At 38.0% G+C, this 15499-nt stretch overlaps 1 protein-coding gene across 1 annotated transcript in view; it reads left to right on the forward strand.

Annotated features, from left to right (window-relative positions):
- GUCY1B1 (guanylate cyclase 1 soluble subunit beta 1) overlaps window positions 1-15499 on the forward strand; it is a 48026-nt gene that overhangs the window by 18208 nt on the left and 14319 nt on the right. Inside the window, exons 2-4 of the mRNA XM_026088280.1 lie at window positions 2687-2787; window positions 3850-3968; window positions 8110-8307. Of these exons, the coding sequence (XP_025944065.1) occupies window positions 2687-2787; window positions 3850-3968; window positions 8110-8307 (418 nt within the window). The remainder of the gene's footprint in view (window positions 1-2686; window positions 2788-3849; window positions 3969-8109; window positions 8308-15499) is intronic.

Here is a 15499-nt window from a genome sequence, read left to right on the forward strand (position 1 = left end):
TTCCTAGTTTAAAGCCCTCCTTACCAGGTTGGCCAACCTGTTGGCAAAGACCTGCGTGCCCCGCCTCGTGAGGTTCCTTTTATATTGAATTCTATAGGATGTTTCGTCTCACCTCTTCTATGGCCTTGTGTTGCTTTGGGAAGATTGCTTAACTTGTTTTTAGCTCATTATGTCCGTTTGTAGAGTAGGTATATAAATGTGCATGCCATGTAGCAGTTAGGAGGCTTCATTAATTAATTTAAAAAAATACAGATTTTTGAAATAGTGTAGCATATTTGTTGGTAAGTGATAAGACTGTGATGAACAAACATCATCAAGATGAAGAGGAAGAAGAAAAGAATGGGTTCAAGACTTCCATTGATAAGTGGTCAGATTGACAAAGATTGATTTACTAATTGTAGGGTAAAATGAGGAGCAATTTCATTTAGGTCAATAGAATAATACCATATAAGATTGGAATCAGGCCTGATCAGCAGTACCATTTGTCATTTAGCAGTTTTAAGATGAACAAGAATAGTTAATTCTCAGAACTCTCTCCCCTTTGAGTAAAACAAAAAATGTTTCTGTGTTTTTATGACTGGATAATTCCAGTGTAAAGGTAATTGCTTGAATTGCTACTTGTTGTGTAGGCATTATTACTTTGTATTATTTCATTTTAAAGCAGGTTATGCCAGTTCTAGAAAATTATAATTTAAATTTCAAAGAGTTTTGTTTTGATTGGTGGTTATTCATGTTATGATGTTAGAGAGAAAGATACTGATGGAAAGGGAATGGAGGATTTTAAATAGTAGATCTGGAATCTACTTTTTAAAGCTATATAACTGCTCTGATGATYATTAGAAATTTAGAGCACTTAGAAATACCAACTCTTAAACAGTATGTTTCAGCTATGTCGCTAGTAGTGCTTCTGTCCTACTCTGGTAAAAGCCCTTCATTACCATAGTACTAGTAAATAATTTTTTACTTGTGGTTCTCTCTCATTTGTACACTAGAAAGGTGATGATTCCAGTCCCAAGCTGATATGTGTCTTAATTCATATGACATAAGTTGAGTTTTTATAAATCATCAAATCATCATCTGCCTTTCTGATACTTTTTCTAATTCTAAGGCTTTTTCTAAAGAACAACTCTCTGTATTAGGGGCTTGGGGGTTTTTTTTGGTAACATAAGATGGTGTGATTCAGTCATTCTCTTGTAGACTTTGCTACTACTTTGTCTTCTGTCTCTCTGAAGTGATCTGTAGCACGGAGCTGTGTTTAGATGAAAGGATATCTTTTCTTCTAATGAGGCAGCTGTGACGCTCACCCGCAAAAATACTACTGATGCCATGATAATACTAGTTTTGTTGAGCCAAAATACATTTTAGGTGCATGAATTGAAGAATGAGTATGTATAAATACTTCCTCTTTTTCACTGGTCCTGCAAAGGACACTGTCTCTATTGGGAGTCATCATAGGCAAGACCACAGAAGGTGAACAGCTACTATAAAAATATAGTGAGAAAGGAAATAGGGCTATGCACAGGACATGAGAAAGGCAAACTCAAGGTGCTGCTGCTGCACATGGCAGAGGAGATGCTGCTCATTTGCCTGGGGAGACCTATGAGGACTTCAGCAAACAGAGCACAACTGCATCAGAGACCGGGGCATCCCCCTGGAGCATCCACATCTCACCGCTGGAAGAGGATGTGCCCCAGGATGCTGAGCAAATTCAGCCTGTGACTTACCCTTACCAAAGGGCAGGGTGGGGAGTACGTCCCTTGGCACGCTCTGCGCGCAGTGGGCCAGCAGTGGAGAGCAGCTAGCACTTGGGGGTCCAGGGGACTGCCTCCCACAAAGGCGGTCGTTGTCCTTGTACAGAGAGCAGGAACTCTGGCACTGCTGTGCAGCAGCAGTGGCCTGGTGCCTGTGTTAACTGTGTGGGGCAGAACAAGGAGGAAGACAGTTGTGAAGCCTTCCTAGTTATTCACTTGTGTCAAATACAAGGCTTGTATATATGAGTGGTCTTGTTTTAAACGTGTGGTTGAGAATTGTTTTCTTTAGTGAAAAGAATGTGTATTCTTATTATGCTTTAAATAACTGGTAATGCTTTACTTATGAAAAACGGACATGTGAACAAGGCATTACAAAATCCTTGCAGGTTTTTTTTTTTTTTTTTTTTTAATCCACCAGGAGTGTCCAGAATTCAGAAAAAGGGGTATTTGATTAGGCCATTTGATTAGGTACCTACATCTTGATTTTAGTCTCTTGGAAGATATAAGCAAATGGTTGTTAAAAACATCTCATGCCTTCTATAAATAAAATGTAATCAAAATTGGAAAGAATAAAAACACTTAAAAAAAAAATCTTGAGCTGGGTTATTGGATATTTGCATATTGTAAAATACAAATTCTATCTTTATTAGTTCAGCAACTTCTTTGTGAAGCTCTGTACTGAAAAATCATGTTTATTTTCCCCCAATTCATTATTTTTTTCAGAACACAAGTGGTAGTAATGGTTTCGTATTGTACCTTAATTGCTATGAGATAGGAGACAAATCTAGTTCTGATTTTCAAAAGTAAGTAACTTCTCAGAGGTGGAACCTACACACTTATTCTATTCAAAGGACAAATTCCACATGATAGTAGTTGATTTATAGATTTGGTGCTTCTCCTATAATCAAAAAAATTTTTTCATATTTTCTTTTTAGGAAGGAAGCACAGCTGGATGAAGAAGGACAATTTCTTGTCAGAATAATTTATGATGATTCCAAAACCTATGATCTGGTTGCAGCTGCTAGCAAGGTCCTTAGTAAGTAATAGGAATATCTTCTAGGAATTCTGTCTGCTCTTAGTGGCCAGCTCCTGGTCCGATTTCTTCATAGTTTTAAATGCACTAGTTTTCCCTCTCACCACATAAAAGATAATAATCACGCATCCATGTAGCACAGCAAAACAGGATTTAGTGCACTTCTCTGAAATGTGAAACATGGTCCTTGGAAGAAAGGTTTTTTTTTTTTTTCATTTAGCTGAAATAGTTTTATTCCTTTTATTTCTTGAAATGATTTTCATTACTTGTAAAGTATTCCAGATCATCAGGTACAGCTTAAACTACAGTAATACATTTCATCCACAGCGCATGGACAGTGTTACAAGCAGTACAAGTAACAATATGCCACCAAAACTACCCTCCTGCTACACCCATGTTCCAGCCCCAGCTGCAAGAGCGGTCCATCACTGCTTGATCCTTGATCTCTCTGCTGGAAGTGCAAACAAGCATGCCTCATTACAAAGCTGTTTGTGGCATGGGTACATCTCATTTCATATCTGTCACTGATTTGGGTAGCATTGATTTTTTCAGTCATTGCATCTCGGACTGGAATTTAAAAAGTAGAATTATGCCTGTCAGCATTATTTTATTTACAGTCCCCAAATGCAGTATGAATCAGTAGTCAACCAAGAACCCATAAGGCCATGATGGCTGTAGTAGTCGCGTTGAATTGGAGCAACTGATGTGGTTTCACACTATTGTAAACCAGAAAACTCCTCTGAAGTCTGCATTAACAACTACGCAGTTCTTTTATTCATGAGTATGAATACTTTCTTATCTGTACCAACATTTAAAATGCTATACATTTTCAAAATGCAGCATAATCAGAATGGTAATTGGTAAATCCCCATGAAATTCTTATATTTAACACACATTATTTGGTACATTGACCATGAATCTTGTTTTCCTCATATTCTTGACTTGCTGAATCTGGGTAGAGTTTAGGCGCTGTCTTTTTTTATTTATGCAAAAGAGACTAAAGTGGTAAGTGAAGAACATGAAATACAGTATTTGTACTGAATCCCATTTTCCTGTTTTAACTAGATCTAAATGCTGGGGAAATCCTTCAGATGTTTGGGAAGATGTTTTTTGTGTTTTGTCAAGAATCTGGTTATGATACAATTCTACGTGTCTTGGGCTCGAATGTCAGAGAGTTTTTGCAGGTAAGTGTGTGGGTTTGATGGGGTTTTTTTTGTTTTTGTTTTTTTGTTTTTTGTTTTTTTGTTTTTTTTGCTGAAGTATTCCAGATACAGAGGACAAGACAGAAATATGGTCTAGTCAACAGCTTAGACTGGGAGTGAGAATTGGGAGAGCTATTGCCCAGTAGCTGAGTATCAAATGCCTGTTGATTTTTCGCTGGGAACTTACTACACTCTTGTCGTCTGTTCCTTTGAAAATCTCTCCAATAGTAAGTGGAAAGGTTGGAGTGCGTAGTTTGCTTATACTCCTCTGTGATGCAAATACTGGATTATTAGTGTAGATGTCTCACTACCTGCTGCAAAATCTGTATTATTCCAGAACATCCTAGGTTTAGTCAATCCAGACTTCTTTTTCAAAACCCATGGACTGTAACTGCTAGGCAGGCTAACAGGATATGTGTATCCTCCAAGTGGTGCATGCCACATGTGGTCCATGGTCTGTGTGTGGGATGTGACATCCTTATTTCATAGCTCCATTCACAAGCTGCCCTTAAAGCAACCCTTTAGGTAAATGCAATTTTTAAAGGAGAGTCAGGTAATGAAGTTGCAGTTAGGGGTTGGGTAGGAATAAAGGAGGAAGAAAAAAACATTTAAAAGATATAGCTGACCCATTGCTCCATCACTTTTATAAGGTGATGGACCAGTCGTTTCCTCTTCTTTCCCCCTTCCCCTTTTCCAAACAATATATTTCTCTTTCTGTTCATTACCAAGAATGATGATGAGAAAATTGGACACGTTGTAGTGTGCACCCAACCTCTGTAAAAGCATGAACAGTTTACATTTATATTCTTGTAATGATAATATTTTAGGCTGCTTTGTTTGAATTTCAGTGTTAACAGAGGACATTCACTAGTATGTACTCCTGTAAATTCTGGCTGGACTAATGTATTAGTAGCTGTGCCAACAGTATACTTTCTAGCTTGTTATTATGATGGAAAATCAATATTATCTGTGATTTATTGTTGTTGCAGCTTCCAGCAATCAGACTAGGTCAGGAAACTAATTTATATACCTATTAAAAAAATAAACCTTTTTACAGATTGAGTTTATTGTGCTGAGCTTTTGTCAGATTCTTAAAATGCATAATAAAGATAGTTCCAAAAGGTGCAAAGTGCATCTTGAAATCTGTACTGAGCCCAGAATTTATGAAATAATTGAGGGCTTCAGTTTTTTAAAGCCTGTGAAAATAAGCCTGACATTTATGTTCTACTTCCCTTGGTATCTCGGAGAGAATTTAGTTTATCCGTAGATGAAACACAGGTACTTCAAGCTTCAAGAAGGAGGAAAAGACAGCACAACCAAAACTAATATTTATACTCTGTGAAAAACACAGGCCTGGAAAAAGTACAAATCTTATTGAAAGACACTATGCCAGAGAGATGCAGTGTGAAAAGAGATACCTCCTAAGAAATCCCAAGTGTGCTTTTATGTTATGTTCAGTAGCTCTCTATTGAAAGAAAATCAAACACTGGAGTAGTGGTTAATATGGTCCAATTTAGGGAATCATTTACTTGGCTATGTAATTGTTCATAATTGCAGTGCAATAAATGTAAGCAGGTTAATCTCTCTTTTGGAAAAGTTTCCAGAAATGCCATACAGCACAGGCCTGAATGGCATATCTGTGTATGTCAGGTGCCAGTCACAACTTGGTTACTTTCAGACAGGCCAAGACCTGCCTGTTTTAGTGTCACTGGTCCTTGCTCATTCCTGCTCAGAGATCCCTTTGTGTTTCACCAAGGAGCTGGTCACTGCTCTCAGCAGCTCTAGAAGTAGCGTCTCTGGTCCCAACACAAGCTCTGGCATACATCTGAGCGGTCTAGGAGCCAAGAATTCAGGGAGAGAGCTTAAGATGCATTACCTGTACCTGATCGCTTTTCTGGCCCACAGTAGGTGAACAAACCAGAAAAAAGAAACATTTTTCTTCCAGAAGCTGCAATATCAATTTAGAAAGGAGCAAAAACAACAAGGAGTAAGAATGGGTTTAGAGGAGACAATAACAATACCTGAATGGCAAGACTTGGGAGTGCTTTTAGCTCCTGAATCTGTATGCCCATCTTCACTGCTTCTGGACTCTGTGTTGGAGTAAGGACCTGGATACAGTTAAGTTCCTTCCTCACCCTTTGATCTGTATGCATGAGAAGAAAAGAGACACTGGGGACTGGAAAGCAGCTGCAGTACACCCTGGCCCAGTCCCCCACCCTGGATGTTTAGGGAGTCAGGACTGAAGGGCATGTCACAAGGTTTACCTGTCCCACTGTTCAGACATAACAGCCCCCAGTAATGGGCTGGTATGGTAGCAAAGTGGTCTTGCACAATGGGGCTACTGCCTTACCAACACTTGTACTGGAGTTAAATTTTCATACTTAGATACCCATTTTACAAAAAATTTGTACTTGACATTGGCCATCTCCCATAGCAAATTCCTTCTGAAACTCTTCAGGTGTTGATGACTGTGTAGCTGGAAGATTACCTGCCTTTTCTATGCATCTCCTTAAGAGTTTTTTTCCAAAAGGTCAACATATCCCAGCTGTTTCTGAGGAGCACACACTGTAGTTCTGCACCTGATTAAGATTTTGAGGCACTCTCTTAGAGCTAGTCACTTCTCTTGTTTTTTTCCCTCATTCACACTCTTTCAGAACAGTCTCTTTCAATCTCATTTTCTTGAATCCCACAAAGATTTCCAGAATTTGACTGCAAGCATTATACTTTTTTCTCTTGAATGCCCACTAACAGCTGGGATGAATTGAGTCCCAGACTCTTCCTTCAAGTTTTAATTTAGAGGTGTTGATATAGCAACAAAAACATGAATTTAAAACAAATGAAAAAAATGAAGGAGGATGTTCCTACGGAATTCATTTATAAGAGCCTCATTTCCTCTGGAGGCCTCCCAAGAGAAAAGGCAGCTGTTGGAGCACTTCACAGCTCGCATGAAATCAAGTTCCGCATGCTTCCACAACTTTGATCGACAGATGCTTGTGAAAGGTGGACAATGACTCAGCCAGCACATTGAAAATGTTTTCATTTCACTTCTCCTTGCCTGGGACAAAACAATACACAAAACCTGATGTTAACAATGACTGGGGGTGAGGGACAATGTTTAAAATGTGTAGTAGTGTTTTGGACTTAAGATATGAAGGAATTGCATACAGTTTACAAAATAGGTAAATGGTTATTTGGGCTGCAACACTATTCAGCAAACCAGATTGTGCTTTCTGTCTTAAAATATACAGTAAATAGCAACATGGAGCCATGATAATTACTTCATAATCAAAGTTGGAGCTGGAGCTGTGTGATTTTGATCTCATTATTTTCTTCAATCTCTTCATAAATTCTGCTTATCAGTTAGTCATTTAGCTTTCCTCTCCAGGTAGTAATTTGTTTTGTCAAAATTTAAAGTTAAATAAATGTCTAGGACATCAGTTGGAAAAATGAAAGACTTATTTCCCTTTCTTGAACAACCTTTTCTGAAACATTTTTACAGCAGCTATGAGGTGTTCTATATGTTCTGTGGGATTCCTTCTCTTACTCTCAAAGAAAGTATACATTTGAGCCTGGCCTTTTAATTATTTAAATCTGTACTTTAGAATTTGTAACTTTGTTAGGCCTTATACACTTGCATTGACTGTTATGATGTCAGAACAAGCCTGTTTCATTCAGAATAAGGGGAAAGACTTGTGGTTATTCAGACAAGGTTATTTGTATTTCACACCTAAATTCACTTATGAAGAGGAGATTATAAAGACTAGAATTAGGAAGGGAGGAAAATGAATGATGAACAGGATTGAGAAACATGTAGGAGGTCTTTAATCATCTGAATGTTTTGGAATACAGCATAGTCAAGCCTGAGTTTTTACTGTCTAGAGTAATTTTTATTGGTTCTACTTTTGATGCCATTCATTGTTCAGACATCTGTACAGTAGGCAGAGAGAACATCAAAAGCTGCCTGAGAGGGCTGCTATTAAGATAGTTCTAGAAATAACACAGCTAATGCACAATGTGTCCAGTGTGAGAAAGGGGATGGCCAGATTAGACATGACATGCACTTACTTTCTTTAAAACAAATATGTGAATCGCTTATAATCATGTTTTTAATTTCTTGTTCCAGAACTTGGATGCTCTGCATGACCAYCTTGCTACTATTTACCCAGGTATGCGAGCCCCTTCCTTTAGGTGCACTGATGCAGAGAAGGGGAAGGGACTCATTCTGCACTACTATTCAGAAAGAGAAGGTCTTCAGGATATTGTCATTGGAATCATCAAAACGGTAGCTCAACAGATCCATGGTACAGAAATAGATATGAAGGTATGAAGGCATGTACGCATTGGAAGTTTTATGTCATTAAGACAAAATCAAGAAAAACAAATGGTGGCAGACAGTCATTATTGTTGTTTCTGTATCCTTTGTTCTTTCTACAGGGCTCTAGCTGTCAGGGTTTTGAACAAGTCTATGTATCAACTGCAGACCATGACATCTCACTTTCCTTAACAGCCCTGTTCTGTAATCACCAACCTTCATCTGAGTCATAATCAATGCTGGCTGTGAAAAAATAGAATGATGTAAAAGCTACCATGCCAACTATATCCCTTTGCACTAGAAGAAGCTCCCATTGTTGTATATGACAGGTTGAAGTCTGCTTTCTGTCACCAAGAATAACACAGATTCTCAGAAGTCCCAAGCCAGGTAGTATGTATTCAAGCTTTCAAGTAGTCAAGCTACTAAGAGAACTGCAGGATGTTAGACTTTAAGTTAACCACAGTTTAGTCAGAAAAATGGGAAGCAAAAGCTCATTCTTGGACAAAGCACCATAGGATCTAGAATGACAGGACTGCTTCTTTATCTTATTGCTTCTCTGAATTATTTTCATACCAGCACAGTGACCCCTGTGAAGCACTGCTTTAGTATTGATGCAGGAAGAGCCACCATCGTTTGGGTTGTTTCAGAGGCAGGTCAACCATGTACTGAGAAGGCCAGCACTACTTTGCAAACAGGCCCAATCAGTAACAGTTCAGGACACTACCCTGTTATTCAAAGAAGACACGTATGGAAATTATGTACTGAGCTATTGGGGCACTTTTTGTCTACTTTCTTTCGAATTTGGCATATATCTCTTACTGTCTACTGTGTGTTCTGTGAGAACACGGACATTTTGTTTCTGTGTCCTAGATTCTTCATCTGTTTGTAAACCGTGAGGCTGATGTGCACTGATGGGGCCTGGCTGAGGCACAATGGTTTCCTTCCAGTCTTCATGCCGGGTTTTACTTCCCAGAACCAAGATGTGTTTGTGGGTCTCATACCATCAGGGAGTGGAAATGCAGCTGGATATATCTTCTATCCCAAGAATAGAGAAATAGCCCCAAGTCTTGCAGTTTACATAGAGCCATGTGTGCTAAGTCACTTGAGAAACTGGAATGAGGCCCCTGCTTTGTGTCTGTATAGAGCAACAAAGATTTAATTGATTGCTGAAACAGGCTCTGCATATCTAAAATCAGGGCATGGTCCAAGGCATAGTTAGCCTTTGGATCTGGAGGAAAAACAGCAATATAAAAGCTGTTTGGTGATAGAAATTTTGCAACTAATACCAAATACTTTTCATCAAGTATACAAAAGTCTAAGCAGCTACAACAAGCTTTCTTAAATATCCTCTAGTCATCTTACATTTCTAGTGCAGTTTCACTGTATATTTCACCTGAAGTAATAATACTTTGCTTTAGCTTTAATCTGGCTAAAGCCTAAAACAAAAGAATACTTGAGTGTAATGTTCATGCTGTCATTGTCATAAAATATGTTTGTTTGCTTGCTCAAAAAGCTCCAATTCAATGAGTGTATCACAAAAACATGATCTAGCTTATGTAAGATATTTACAAGGTACTCAATAACAAAGGTATTTGTAATGCTGCGTTGGAGTGTTGCCTTTTAGGTATCTTGTTTTATAAGCTAGCTCAGGTTTATAGTGAATTAATGTTTTTATATTGCAGTAGCGACATACTTGATGTTATTTGTTTAGATCCTGGTTTGTAAGTATTTCAGACTTTCTACAGCAGGTGTTAGTAGGCAGTTAGACAAAGATGCAACAGAATCAAAACAAACAACCTTCTTAGGCTCCTGTTTATTCAGTGTTGAGACAGACTAGGAGGGCCATGCTGGAAAGTTTGCTGTAAGAGTGCTGAAGCTGTTGCCTAACAAGCATTTCTTTTGGTAGCACAGCCAGCTTACACAGCCCCCCAGCTCTTTCTGCTCAAGCTGTCCTAGTATAGCTTCTTCAGCTGTGTCTTTCTAGCTGCCATGAAGCTATAAAATAAACTAGATTGAGGAAGCAAACTGGGTTCAAAATAACAGTTTTTTTTCCTGGGTCATTTTTACCCATATCTGTTCCCTTATGTAGTTTGCTCTGCTGACTATCAGTGAGTTCTGCAAGCACAGCCAGAGTCATGCAGAGACAAAAGTGATCAGTGGGGCAGACAAGAAATGGTGGCTGCTCAAAGCAGCTATCAAAACATACTTTTGTCAAATTGTCTCCATAGTCTGTTATTTTGTTGAGAAGATTGTATTGGGCAGTACTGATATCCATCTAGTACTTCTCACAAATAATAAATGCTCCAAAGAGGTTTAAATATTGATTATAAATTTACTTTTAATTTTCATTTAACTTTGTTAGGGTTTTCTGGAGATTTTACTGTTATACTGTAATTAAATAGAAATTTAATAATATCAGTCCAATCTATTGTAAGAGGGCACAAAGTTTAATCAAAGCTGTTCTTCCAGACTGTCAGAGCCAAAAGCATATAGGCCCATAAAAATTGATGCTACTTCTAAACTGTAGAAAGTGTGTGTATTTTGTTGTGCCAGTTACCCTGCGAATGTGTTTTTTTCATGAAATATTGTTCCCTTACCGCTATCAGAAAGTTGTGTGCCTTCAACCCTGAACTTTTTCTCATCTCTGCTTGTTAATAGAGCCTAACTTTTAACACCTATAATGACATTAAATAATACTTTGCTCCATAGTTCCTAAATAACTTCAGTGGTACATATGCTGGGAATAAAAAGTTACTCTGTTTCTGTAAGGTGAGAGTGCCAAAATTTGCAGCTTATCCACATAGACAATGAAAATCTCCCTTCGTTACACTGAAGGTCAACTATTAATCATTAATGTCTGCATAGTGAACATTTTAAAACCTCAGCAAAATGATTAAGTCTGCTGTTGTGGTACCTGGCTAGTTTTACACTGTGAAGAAAAATGAGAACAGGAAAAAAAAATCAGACAGCTTTCTTTCATCTCAATCCCTTGGTCCATAGTTTAGCAAATTAGTGCTTGCATGTTTCAGTCTGCTAGTAATGCATTGTTTGAAATGGCAAAGCATAGAAGAAAAATGGTTTTGCTTTTCATCCCCTAAGTTTTTGCGGACCAACCATTGCCTCTTCTTCTATGAAGTTTTGTTTTGGACTTTAGTCAGAATTTTGCTTAAGGAAGGATTATTTTAGGAACTGGTAAGAGCCTTAGTGCTTAGCTTGTGTTTCTGTTGCTATTATGGGAGGTGCCTTCCTACTTGCAAGAAGAATGCTGAGATTCCTAGTTGTTCTCCCAGATCTATTTATTCAATTATTATCTTCGATTTTACCATTACATTACAATCCAGCATGGGACTGTTTTACTAAAATCTCTCTGTAGTTCTCTTTATATTAGTGTAAAGTTAATATCTGCAATCTGATGTTTAATTACTTTATTACCCACTTCTTCTCCAGCTGTTTAGAACGAATGCTTACATAAGTCTGCTTGAGAGCAGATTGCTTTTAAGTCTTTTCATTTTCTAAGTGTTTTCATCAAATTTTGCTTGAAGGTGTCTTACACATTACCAGTTTCTGTGAAGGTGGTAGCAGAGTTGAATTGATCTTTTACAATAATAAAGCTTTTATTTCATTAAGTGATTAGATTTTGTTTTCATGAGTTACTTGGACCACAGTCCTGGTTAGTTTGTTTTTGAGAGTTCCTGCAACAATAGAATTTGCAGACATTTCCAATGTTTGCCCTATCAGGTGAAAAGAAAACCTAAGGAATCTCACGATCGTATGGCAAAAAGAAATACTGAGAAAAATATATTGTTCTTGTTTTGTCTCAAATTGTTTCTTTGAGTGGAGAAATAGCTAAATAGAGGGAAAAAAATGTGTAGTTTAATCAATTTTCTGGATTTTCACCCAGAAACCATTATGTATATGTTCTTGTACATTACAGCAGGACTTTCTTGTTCCCGAGTGGTGACCTTCAGGAAACGTGCCTTTTCTTTTTAGACCTAGGGTTTGTGTATGCTGAAGGGACGAAAAAGCTCTGAGTTTGTCTCTGAACTGTGTTAGCAATTTGGTTTGAACTTGGGTTCCCATTTTCAGTTAAGTAGTTCAGGAAAGCCTAGGTTGAAATTAATCAGCTAATTAGTCCAAATCCGATTTGCCTTATCTTCCCTGCTATTTTAATCCATTTTAGCTAAATAGAGGTAGGAACATATCATTTTTCAGCCTGTCCTAAGAATTGTTCCTGACTTTGAAAACACACTAAGAATACTTAACTTCTGCCAGTCTCAGTATGAGAACTAAAAAGTGTTCACGCAACTGGTGACCAGCTTTGGCATGAGATCTGTGTTAGTAGCCTTCTGGCTGTGCCTTCTCTTGCTTCACTTGTCACAGGGGTTTGTGTATAAATGTGTGTGACCTGTGAAGGTGAAGTCAGCACAGAGATTCTCTCAGGGCTACAAATGGTAAAGGACAATGAAGAATGTTGTAAAATCCTACAAAGCCCAAAAATCTGTTGAGAAAACAGACTTCTGCAGTCCTGTTATTATCTGATAGCAAGCCATAAAAATCCGTCTTTTAGACAAGCAGGGAAGATGGTTTACAATACCAAAAGAGAAAGGGCCAGAGGAAATCCTTGACAAGGTAATAATTTCTGATTGTCTAATTACTAACGGCAATCAGAAAGCAAAGCCAGAATGTGACCAGCTGAAGAGATGACCTAAAAACTACTTAGGCAGTCATCATGGAGGCCAAGTGGTACTGAGCCAGACATTGAAGGGATAGCTGTGTATGAAGATAAGGCAATCATGAAGCATAATCAGCTTGTAATTCTGACTCGAGCAGTCAGAAATTCACCAGCTCCAGGCTCAGAGGTGCAGTGCAGTGAGGCAGTCTTTGCCTTGAAACCAACTGCCAGGTGGGAACATCCCTGCAGCTTTAACCTTTGTTGTGCAAAACTGAAGACAGTATCATTTCTACAGTGAACTGCTTTGGCTCAGGACCACCCTGAGACAGCTGCAAACTTGTCAAGTGGCATTAAACAGCCAGTTTTGATGAAAGAGGTCAAAGATTTCATCCTGTATTAAGCTTTAAATGGATTACACCTACTACGCTTTGTATTAATCTTCACAAAGTGAGGGAAAAAGATCCCTGTCCAAAGATACTCTGTCGCTCTCTTGGCATCGAGATGTGAGCATATCTCAGGGACACATCTGTAGCATTGTCTCATGTTGCAGGTACGTCAGGGAAAGTTTAACAAATAGCGTATGTTCATTATGCTTGCTGTATGTAGACAAATGATGATACTGCTTGATTTAATTCTTGTATGAGGTTCATCAAATATATTAAACCAGTAATAGTCATTTTAAAATAAATGTTCTCTGAATTGTACATTGTCTGAATTGTCCCTCGCTGAAATATTGACATGGCTTTTCACTTAGCTAACCAAGGAAAAATTCTGAAGTTGCATCTTCTGGAAAGCACAGGCAGGTAGCCAGTTAGATATTATATATTCTTTTTGAAATCAGGAGAGTGATTTGTCTTCAGTTTTTAACTGAGTTACTATGGTGATTGAGCTCTTCAACATGGTGAGCTGATGTCAGTCATGAGCTAAGACCACAGGGGGAGGCAAAAGAATTAATGTGATTCCTGCCTTTGTCACTGCTGTTGCTGCACTTTCATTTGTCAAGTTCTGTTCTAGTTATATTTACTCCAGAGCAGTTAGGCTAAAATCTTGAAAGTGTCTTTATGCCAACTCAGTATCTAGCCAATTAGGTTGAACCTGTATTTACAAGAGTGAAAGTGTAGAATTTAATCTGTTATGTTAATGGCTGGAAATATTGGTTTTAAATTGGCTCACAAGTTAAAACCTCAAGGAGCTCAAGGAAGAATGACCAGAATTTAGGTACTGTGAATATGAATATAATTGAACAACACTATCTGCAGAAAGCTCGTGTTATTCTGTGGAGGAGAAATACCTCATTACATTTTTAGGATGGCTTTTATTTTTTAGGATAGCAAAACCAAGATATCTCTCTCAAGTTTTTTAAGATGGAGTTTTATCTATATCTCAGATGCCTCAGAAAAGAGGAGGGTTGCAAGCTGTTTGAGGTAGATAAAATCATGAGGTAGGTAGTGTGTGCAGCTAGTGCATAAAAAATGTGAACAGGAAAGACATCATGAAATTACATATCCAGTAGGGAGTTACTTAAGGATGAATCAATAGCTCTTTTAGCTTGGAGAAGGATATGATTTTAGCTGCTATTAATAAGGGTCTCTGCATGGTTGACCTAAACCAAATTTAGTAAATCTGCCATATCTACAGCATATCGTGTTTACCAGGAGCGTGCAGCTGGCACAATGGCTATCCTGTAAATCTGACACATTTCCATGTGTTAGGCCTGTTGTACATTTGCTGCACTAATGTGATGCATAAATATAACAAGCGTTTCTAGATGCCCTGGAGTCTAGTCAAAAATAGTGTTGCAAATGAACTTGAAGATGGCTGGGAATCTTGCAGCTTTGTACTGTTACTGGCACATTTCTAATCTAGGAAAACAGCACGTCATGTAACAGACTGACTTCTACACTGTGAAAGCTTGCAGTGTCTGTGGATGGTCATATCAACATTAGCTAGACGTTTTTTGAAGCATGTAGCAGTTCTAGTTTTATAGGTTCTTTTTAACTAACACTTGAGTCCTGTTTGTTGGAGCATCATTAATTTCTAATAAAAATAGGAAGTGATGAAGGATGCAGCATGGTAGCAGAAAAACCTGTAAGTACAGGTAGAGCATGGTAGCAGAGTACTAGTATGGTCTTTAGGTGATACCAGTAATACTGCTGGAAAGTGATGTGCTGTTAATGTGGACATTTCCTTAAAAAATATTAGGTTTTTTTAATAATAAATTTTAGGACTGCTTTGCCAAATGAAGAAGCTTTTCATCCAAAGTATGTATTTTTTTCCAGTCATGACAAAAATGACTCTTTAAAGTGAGATCTAAGACTCTGGAAATCATCTGGAAGCATAGCTCAATTCTAGTGATAACTGTATAGAATTTGGAAAAAGTTACTGTGTATAATCTCAGCTATCCCTGGCCACAATTATAATAATAATAAAATAAAACCTGTGGGCATGTGTATGAATGAGAGTAGCTAAGATTCTAACTCCATTCTGTCAGTCCTCATTATGGCCGCAGTCTCTCACAATGGCAAGGAT

Source organism: Apteryx rowi, unplaced genomic scaffold (assembly GCF_003343035.1).
Source record: "Apteryx rowi isolate R43461 unplaced genomic scaffold, aptRow1 scaffold_76, whole genome shotgun sequence".
Classification (NCBI taxonomy): Eukaryota; Metazoa; Chordata; class Aves; order Apterygiformes; family Apterygidae; genus Apteryx; species Apteryx rowi.